Source organism: Pinus tabuliformis, chromosome 9 (assembly GCF_031772625.1).
Source record: "Pinus tabuliformis cultivar Carrire ecotype Pingquan chromosome 9, CPIR1, whole genome shotgun sequence".
NCBI classification, from domain to species: Eukaryota; Viridiplantae; Streptophyta; class Pinopsida; order Pinales; family Pinaceae; genus Pinus; species Pinus tabuliformis.
Window position 1 is genome coordinate 727,861,381 of NC_142307.1, and position 8,784 is coordinate 727,870,164.

An 8,784-nucleotide genomic window follows, 5' to 3' on the forward strand; every position below is an offset into this window, starting at 1 on the left:
TAGATGCGACTGATTTCATGCAGCACATTGATACCAAACATCATGGACAACATGTTGCAGATAAGATGAAGATTACTTCATGGACCTGGACATGGCTTATATGGAAAGGGATTCTTGAATAAGTTGATGTTGTGACAGGAGTCTGAGAAATGACTAATGATGGCGCGGGGATGTGCATTCTCACAGTTTGAGCGTGATAGTTGGACTGATCACCCGATTAATTCGAATCATGGGGTTTAGAAGTGTGCAAAGATGTGTTAGCATTGTGTTGGAGTATCATGATAGCAGTTCACATGATGACGATACATGATGAGGTCAACACAATATGTTGCAGTAAGCATGTAGCTTAAGTTGGAGGGACCATCCTTCCATGGTGGAGCAACATGTGTGGATTGCAATGAAGGTGGTTGATGATCATGGATTGAGAAGACTTTCTGATTTATGGAGGACATACTAGTGGTTTATATGGCATTTTTATGGTTATCTGAGCGACAAATGGTTGCTGGGATGAGAGATTGTCGAGGAAGACAATGACTTCAAGTGGGGGAGAATGTAACGCCCACGAGATGTAGGCGATACGGTGGGGCGCACGAGGGCGACGAGCTGTAGGAGTAGAAGCACGATGAAGGGAAAATGTGAGGAATGAAGTATGAAATGCGGCTAAGTGTTGGCGGTTGGTTTATCGTGTAAGGAGGTCCTGGGTTGGGGGCACCTAGCCAGCCGACCAACATGTGAAGAATTAAAACTAGGAGCTGAATGAAGGGTCGGCTAGGCAAGCCGATGTGACCCTTCATGGCAGCACATGTGTATAAGTAAGGTGGCATTGGAGAGCCATCATTCATTCAAGAATCAACGCACAGTTGAAGCGTTCAAGGGTGGAACAAAAAGGAAAGTGCGAAGTTGTGTTCTGAAACACAAGGCGAAGGTGCAGGTGGAAGAAGACCATAGCACCTAAGCGTAAAGGAAGATGCAAACCAAGGTGCAGGTCGAAGGCGCAGCTGAATGAGTTAGGGTGTAGGTCGAGGGCACGGGTGGAGGCACACGCACACGGGTTGCTGAACGAGCCAAGGGCACAGTAGGGCGTTCGTTCGAGAAGTCTTTCGATGGTGCGGCAGGGTGTTCGGGCAAACGATGACTCGGGCAAAGGCGCGGCAAGGCGTCTGGTTGAACAGTTGGTTCAAATACCGGGTGAGGGTGCGGTAGGGCGTTCGTTCAAGAAATCATTCGAGGGCGCGGCAGGGCGTCCCGGCAAATGACAAGTCGGGCGAAGGTGTGGTAGGGCATCCAAGTGCATGCCGGGTGAGGGCACGGTCGGGGTTTGGTCGAACGTCGGGCAAGGCCACAATAGGGCATCCGACTGAATGACGGTTCGAATGGAGGGCGTGGCAGGGTGTTTGGGTGAGCGACACGTTCGAGCAGAAATGTGCGACGATGAACGATGAACAAAGGGCAAGTTGGTGAAATGAGCCCGGGCCGAAGGGCGAGTTGGTGAAACGTGCTCGGGTCGAACAAAACGAAGAATCATGCGATGGTTGAAGGCGTTGGCGAATGGGCGAGCTATGCACGAGGCAAACGAGTTGAACGACAGTTCAGGCGACTTTGCCCAAGGTTGGGCAAGGCTGCACGACGAGTGCAGGAAGTGAATTTGTATAAGTGTAAAGGTGAAATTTTGGGTTTCCCTTGGATGTAAACTTATATGTAATTATGAAGATTAACATTATTGATATGGACAGACTCATGTTGTAGGGAGTTGCCCCTCCCATGATAATCCGTTGTGTACTTGAATGGTAATAATGTTAATATGATAAATGTGTCAACGAAAGATATGCTTAGCTGTTGAAAAATAAACTAAGTATAGAAGTAAGGCGTAGTCCATGACCGTGAGTATTGGTGAAAAGAAAGTGGTCGGTGGTGCTGCACCTCCTATAGTGCGGTTGGAAGAGTACCACCAGTGTAGGGGTGTGACATTAGCAATCTTGAGTGTGGTTCCTTGGATAAACAGAAGATGCACCCATGAAAACTGATTTTTAAGATTATTTTTAATCCTATAACCTTTTTTCAGCCTCAAGAAAAAGTCTAAACGTATTTAAATTTTGCAAAACATAAATTTATTTTATTTATATTTTCAAAAAAGTGGGGAAGATTTCTTACTTTCAAGCTATATAGCATATAATACTTCATTTTTATATTTTAAATTTCTTATACTATTTGGATGAAAGTAAAGGTAGAATTTTGTTTTTTATTTATTTTTTAAATAAGATAAATAGGATAATTTATTTTAACTTAATTATCAAATTAACACTTCAAAGAGTTATTATTGATTACTATCCATACACACATTATTGTTATTAAAAAATAATCACAACATTTAAGGTCATTTAAGGTTATTAGTTGATAATTAATTTTTTATATAATAAAAGATTAAATTATTAATAACTATTTTTTTTAATTTATTATAACTTAGTTGTGAAAACAATATTGCAGAAAAAACATTATTATTGAATACTATGCATAAACACATCACTACTATTAAAAAATAATCAAATTATTAATAATTAAAATTAAAATTTTATATATATATATATATATATTATTTAACATTTTGACTTATAAAATCGATGAAGGGCGGCTCCGCCATTTCATTGATTGTTCTCATTACGTATCCTCCGCTCGCGCATCATTCTACTTTTTCGTTCTTCTTGATTTCGGACCGCCCGGCATTGAGCTATGCAAAGAATGGAGGAGACAAAGCGGAAGCTGGTGGAATCCGGAGTTATCCCACGGGTTCTCGACGATTTCAATCCACGTCTGAGGATCGTTCTATTCTACGGCGATACAAGAATCAGCATAGGCGACGAGGTAACCCTTGATGAAGTCCAACGCCCGCCTATCGATGTTCAACACGAAATCGATCCTTTAGATGTACACTTACAGCAAACCTCCTCCAACCTGTGTTTAGTAGCATCGGTAACTTTAATTCCCAATTTAATCAATATGTTACTAAATATATTTCTTTACTTATTTGTATTTCCTCAAGTTGAAAGTCATATTATTAATTTTTTTCATAAAACCGTCAGCAGGTTATGACGGATCCCGACGCTCCAGAAGGCGAATATCTGCACCTGTATGTTATAATTCGCCCGCCTGAACTCAACACAAATTTTCGATAAAATGGCGCGCATAATCCATTAATTAATTTCTTAATAACAAATACTAATCCGTTAATCGCTACGTTGTGCAGGTTAAGTGTGCAATTCCTTTCCGCCGGAATAGGTATCAAGATTGCGTTCCTTGTTTTGACCTTCAAATTTGTCGACACAGAATGTCGTTGGTAATGCCAACTCTCACGAATATGTTTGTTTCTTTGTGCTGCAATATTAGTTTTACCGCCGACCGTCCTGGTTACCTATGAACCTCCAAGATCGGGTGCTCGCATGCTAGTTTTGACATTGTTCAAGATTCGTGGATTGGAGTCGATCGCTCGGCCCATGTCGCGCGAGAACTTCTGTACCAGAGCATTCGGTCGTGCTAATGACCTAGGATCGCCGCTGGGTGCTTTTTTTTTCAACATCAAGTATGAAAATGAGGACGAGAAACAAAAGAATGAGCATACTGAATCGTCCACATCCATCGTTAGCAATCTGGAAGAGGAAGGTCAAACCAGAAACCCTAATATTGCAGAATGAAGCAGTAGGAGGAGGAGAATCTCAGTCTGACGGGTGTTGTTAAGTATAACGTAAAAAACAATGAAGCAGTAAGAGGAACATTCCTTTCTCCGTTATAGACCGCATCTTTTACTGTGTTATAGTGCTGTTGGATGTAGTTAGGCTTAATATTGAACAAAATATAACTTCTTGCGATCTGTTCGATTTGGTTACGCTGAATATTTTTCTATTTTTTTAAATACAGTATCAGATTACGTTACAGTATATTAACGCTCCAAATGCGGTATGTGAATGCCATTGTATATGAATATATGTATGCTTCTTTTGAAAAAAAGTTCTGTCAAAAAAATATTAAATATTTTTCTTTGCAGGATCGATGCAACCTATGCCTTAATGAAAAATTTTCTTTGTAACCTGTACTCTATATCTCTCCCAACAGAAATTATAAGTGCTCTTTTTTTTTTTTCGAATTTAAAGAGCTACTATGTTACCTTTCGATCTCTGTTTATTGCTTAAGCACATTATTTTTTTCCAATTGCTTCACTAGATTATAACAAAATATATTTATTTTTCAATTTTTATTTTAATTCAATTTGATTGATATTGTACCCTAAGTTATTGTAAGAACCAATTGTTCCGAGGAAGAAGGAAGAATGACAATTTTCTAAAGCGGATTTTAAACTTTATATTGCACAATTTTGAAATCTCTGGGATGTATTAGAAATTAAGTTTCTTGAAATTAAATATTAATGTTTCCATTATAAATTAATATAATGAAAAGCATATTGGTAAAAAGAGAATCCGGTGATATTTATGATGCAATTTGCATCCCCAATTTTCTAGTAGGACAAAATCAATTGATTCTTGGGACTCGTTGCAACCTATCCACAAAGTTTCAAATAAAGCTAGATTGAAAAGGCTTTAAACTCTTAGAAACCAATTTAAAAGACTAAGAATCTGAAAATGAGTACGATCTAAGATTTTGTTTATGTGACCCTAATTATTAAGGTGCCTAGGTTTCAACACGAAAATATTATGAACGGGGAATTGCCTAAAAGCTTTTGGGATGTCTTCCATAGTAAACTTTTCTAGATTAAAGAGAAGAATTAACGGCAATTTTGTTGTAGTTTAATGGGAAGAACGTAGGTAGTGTGAGATCTCATTTTTCATAGTATGATATTTGTAGTTTAAGAATATGATTCAAAGTTGAGTGTATAGGATTTATTTAGTTATACCAGTAATATCTAATATAATATTTATGATTCTGTGTTAAAATTAACAAGAAAATTTTAGGATGAGGACGAAGTTAGGGAAGAGGAATAACATATTGTTAAAATAAATGATGGATTTATGAATACCAAATAAATATCTAGTGTAAATATTGGAAATGTGGTGGGAATTATGAATTTCATCGTAAGAAAAAGAGATAACTTTTAATAATAGTTGAAAAGCAAGTTAAATTGAGGAACTTGGTTAGTATTTTGAACAAACGACATTCTTAACATGTAGTTTAACAAAATACGACGATAAAGATGCATTATTTTAAAATAATTGTTGCTCAAATGATAATAGCCTTTTGGCATTATAATGAATTTCATAGAAATCAAATGCATTTTGGAAATGACAACGAGGCTCATGTGATTGGGAAAATGTTCTTTTGTTGTTAAGATTAGCAAATAAGAAATCACATATAGCCAAGATGTGATGAATGTAGAAAAATTCAACACAACCTTGTAAGTTAGACATTGTTAACTAATAAATTTTAAAATTTTGTATTTAAAAATAGTTGTTGTCAAGTTTTTAATGAGTTTCACAAAAATTATCCCGTGGAAAAGTGCCAAGGATAGGGAACCAGATGTTTGCTCTAAATATTATAAATGAGTGGGATCTGTGTGCTTAAAAAAGTTACACATGATTGGTCATTGTGCAAGGACTATAAATTTGAAGTTAAATGGTTGAGTTTATTTCACAACAAGCAAAGGATGAAGTGGATTTAATTTAATTTTGAAAAGAAATTTGATTGGGATTTGCAATTAAAAACCAACAACAAGATATCTTAATATTCATGAGGGAAAACATTCCTCTTAAGTCTGGAAAATAATTATCTTCAAGGTACTTGAGTTTCATAGAACCATTTTAAAAGACTTTGGAGAAAATAGGATTGGGTTCTTTTCATGTAGAGGAAACTCTCATAGTTTGGTCTTGGGGTCAAACCCATGGGCAAACCAACAAACAATTTCTCTAAAATCAAGTATCTCTTTAACACATCCATAATTTTCAGAGGGAAGGTCGTCTTCCTGCTCTACAAAAATGTGTAGAGCAGGAAGACGACCTTCCCTCTGAAAATTATGTAGAGCAGATATCACTCGGATTGCTATCAAAATTTGCGCAAATCTGACTAAGAGCCTTGGCTTCAGTCCAGAAATTACACAGAACTTGAGGGGCAGCAAGAGCCACTCAGCCCACAAATTGTGCAGAAGTCATCCGGAGACTTGAAGTCTATTGCATGTGCTCCCAAGTTGACCGATTCCCTCCAGGACTAACCAATCTTGATTTGCATGCATGGATTATTTTTCCTGAAAAAGAAAAAAAAAAAAAAAAAAAGCAAAATCGTACCTAGATTTTAGGGATCCATTTTTAGCAGTTGGGGGTTACATGCAAAAGTCATTTTAGAAACCTCCCACCAAGTGTCGCATTTTCCTATATTTGTGGCATGCACATCATAAGCCTCGATCTTATCAAAACTACTTCTTCGACAATTCAAAGCTCATTCTTCACATTGATCTTGGAGCTCTGTCATCCCCTATCGCATCTAGGAGCATTCGGCACACTTAGCTCAACTTTTTTAGGTAAGTATTCTTTTCATCTCTTTTATTTATTTTCTGTCTTTTTTTGTATTCCGGTTTGTGTGAGTGTTGTTTTCTTGGTTTTATTGAATGGTTGCTATCATTTTAATGCATGTTAGCCTTTAGAAGCATTGTTTCAATTTTTCATTGCATCTCCTTGTTGTCGCATGCATGACATTGTTTCTACACTAACAGTCACCAGTGCGGTGACTTGCTTCACAAACTTACTTTTTTTCCCATTTACTGAATCCTACACTCATGGATTGCATGCATTTTCATTCACTCATGTTTTCACTCAACTTCGCGTATGAATTTAGGCTTTACCGTTTTTCACTCGCTCGTCGGCGGGTCTGAGCTACCTTCGCCAGGACCTTGTCTTTCTCGGCTTGCACTGTGCATTTTTGAGAAGGGATGCCTTACCTTCATCCCAAGAATTGTGCATATCTTGACTCACACTAAACCCCCAAGCTTTCTCTACACAATTCTAAGAGGTAGTCCCCCATTGGCCCCCAAAATTCCACAGATGCAGTTTTACCAAGTTGTAGTCAAGCCAACTGAAACTCCACATTATGGAGTTTCAGTCCTCAACATGCCAAGTTGGATTGTGCTCTAAGCATTTTCAACACTGAGTCATCCCACTGAAAATTTGAAATTTTTTCTGTGTAGTTCTCGCAGTCAGTCTTCCAGCCTCCCGGTGAGAATTGGATAAATCTTTCAGACAGTCACCCATGTGTGTTGTATGTCAGTCCTCAAGTTTCTTTTTCTTTTCAACTGACAGTTTTCTTGCCATGATTGTTTCTCTATCTCTAGTTATCACAGATGTTCAATAGTCTCTCAGAAGTATAGGTACAATGGCTTCCACGAGAGCATGGTCAAAGGACACCATTGAGAGTGCAACTGGAGATGCAGTCGAGCAAGTTTCTATGAGATTGCCTACCTATGAAGACATTAAGTTGTTCATAGACAAGGAGATCAAGATGAAATGGTAGCACATCAACGACAACTTTCCAGGCACATTTGAGGAGAATCTGGAGGACTTCAGGGTCTATATCAACATACACAAGTCTGGCTTTTACCAGATTACATGCAGGTATCCCACGTTTCCATGCATGGACATGATCTATTATATTGTCTCGCATATTGATCCAGAGACAATGATGTTGAGCAGTGTCAATGGAACAAAACTTGCAACCTTAGGGACAAAGAATTTTTAGGTGATGTATCACTTTCCAAAACCAGTGACCACGATGGATGCGCCTTTCACGAGACCCAGCAATAGTGAAAACTCAAGAGATATCTTGAAGAGTTGGGTGAATGAGATGTCTAAGTTTAGGACAACACCCAACTAGCTTTACAAGACAAATGATCTAGGTGGACATTAGTGGCCACCCGCCTATTCCACTTGGACCCCCACCATTGTTTCTTTCAGTTTTTCAGTTTCCTTATTTGTAGCACAATTTACCATTTTTGGCAGTTTTTCGGGCCTTGAACTTCCGAAGCCATTTTGAGGCCCTAAACGACATTTTTCGAGAAAACCAGGAGCAACATGACTCATAGATTAATGTTGCTCACTCAAAATTTGTAGTCCTCGGATAGATATTTCTAATGAGGTATTGTGCATGTCTTTGAAGATCGTATGCCAAAGTTACGACCCCGGGAAGTTGATGTACCAATTCACCCAAACAGGGCTCATAGTTTGGCGCTTCATCTCCTAGGGTTAGGTTTTTGGATGTTTAGGGTTTTCCATTGTTTCTCAACAATAAATAGGCTTTCGAGCTTCATTGTAACATAGTTCAAAGGCATGTAGCCGCCACATCTCTTCTAAGAGATAAGCTACCAATGTCCGAGCTAGCCTTATTTCCATTCTATTTGTAAGCATATTTCAGTATTTGATATTAATGAAATGAAGTGTTATTTCTACTACATCTTTTTATTTATGGTTATATCTATAATTTTTTGCATTCCTGTTTAAATCCAGATCAGTGGTATCCGAGCGGTCTACTCTTTCTCTGTTTTTCTTTGCATGTCCCCAACGAGGTCGAGATATAAGGAGTCAAGGCTTGAACTGGTCGAGCCTTTGCAAGACTAGCCTCACGAATCCTGATAGCCTCCCATGGTGGATGAAAATAAAGACGATGGGGTAGGAGATCCTATAAAAATCTTGATCGAAGAAGCCCTCGAGCAACAAAGGAACGCGATGATGGACAACTTTGTCCAGATCCTTCAGCGGCTATCCAAGGGTGACACATCTACCTCTGGCAGCTACTCTGGAA

General features: G+C 38.4%; 1 protein-coding gene across 1 annotated transcript; it reads left to right on the top strand.

The window, feature by feature from the left end:
* Window positions 1-2,736: 2,736 nt before the first annotated feature.
* LOC149150762 (protein FLOWERING LOCUS T-like) lies at window positions 2,737-3,686 on the top strand. Its single transcript, XM_089442945.1, has 4 exons — window positions 2,737-2,967; window positions 3,081-3,124; window positions 3,242-3,273; window positions 3,382-3,686. Exons 1-4 carry the CDS (start codon window positions 2,737-2,739, stop codon window positions 3,684-3,686), a joined length of 612 nt encoding a protein of 203 aa, XP_089299071.1.
* Window positions 3,687-8,784: the final 5,098 nt, after the last annotated feature.

Coding starts and splice junctions, on each gene's coding strand:
- LOC149150762 (XM_089442945.1), top strand. CDS start 2,737: ATGGAGGAGACAAAGCGGAAGCTGGTGGAATCCGGAGTTATCCCACGG. Junction 2,968..3,080: donor ACCTGTGTTTAGTAGCATCG/GTAACTTTAATT, acceptor AACCGTCAGCAG/GTTATGACGGATCCCGACGC. Junction 3,125..3,241: donor GAAGGCGAATATCTGCACCT/GTATGTTATAAT, acceptor TACGTTGTGCAG/GTTAAGTGTGCAATTCCTTT.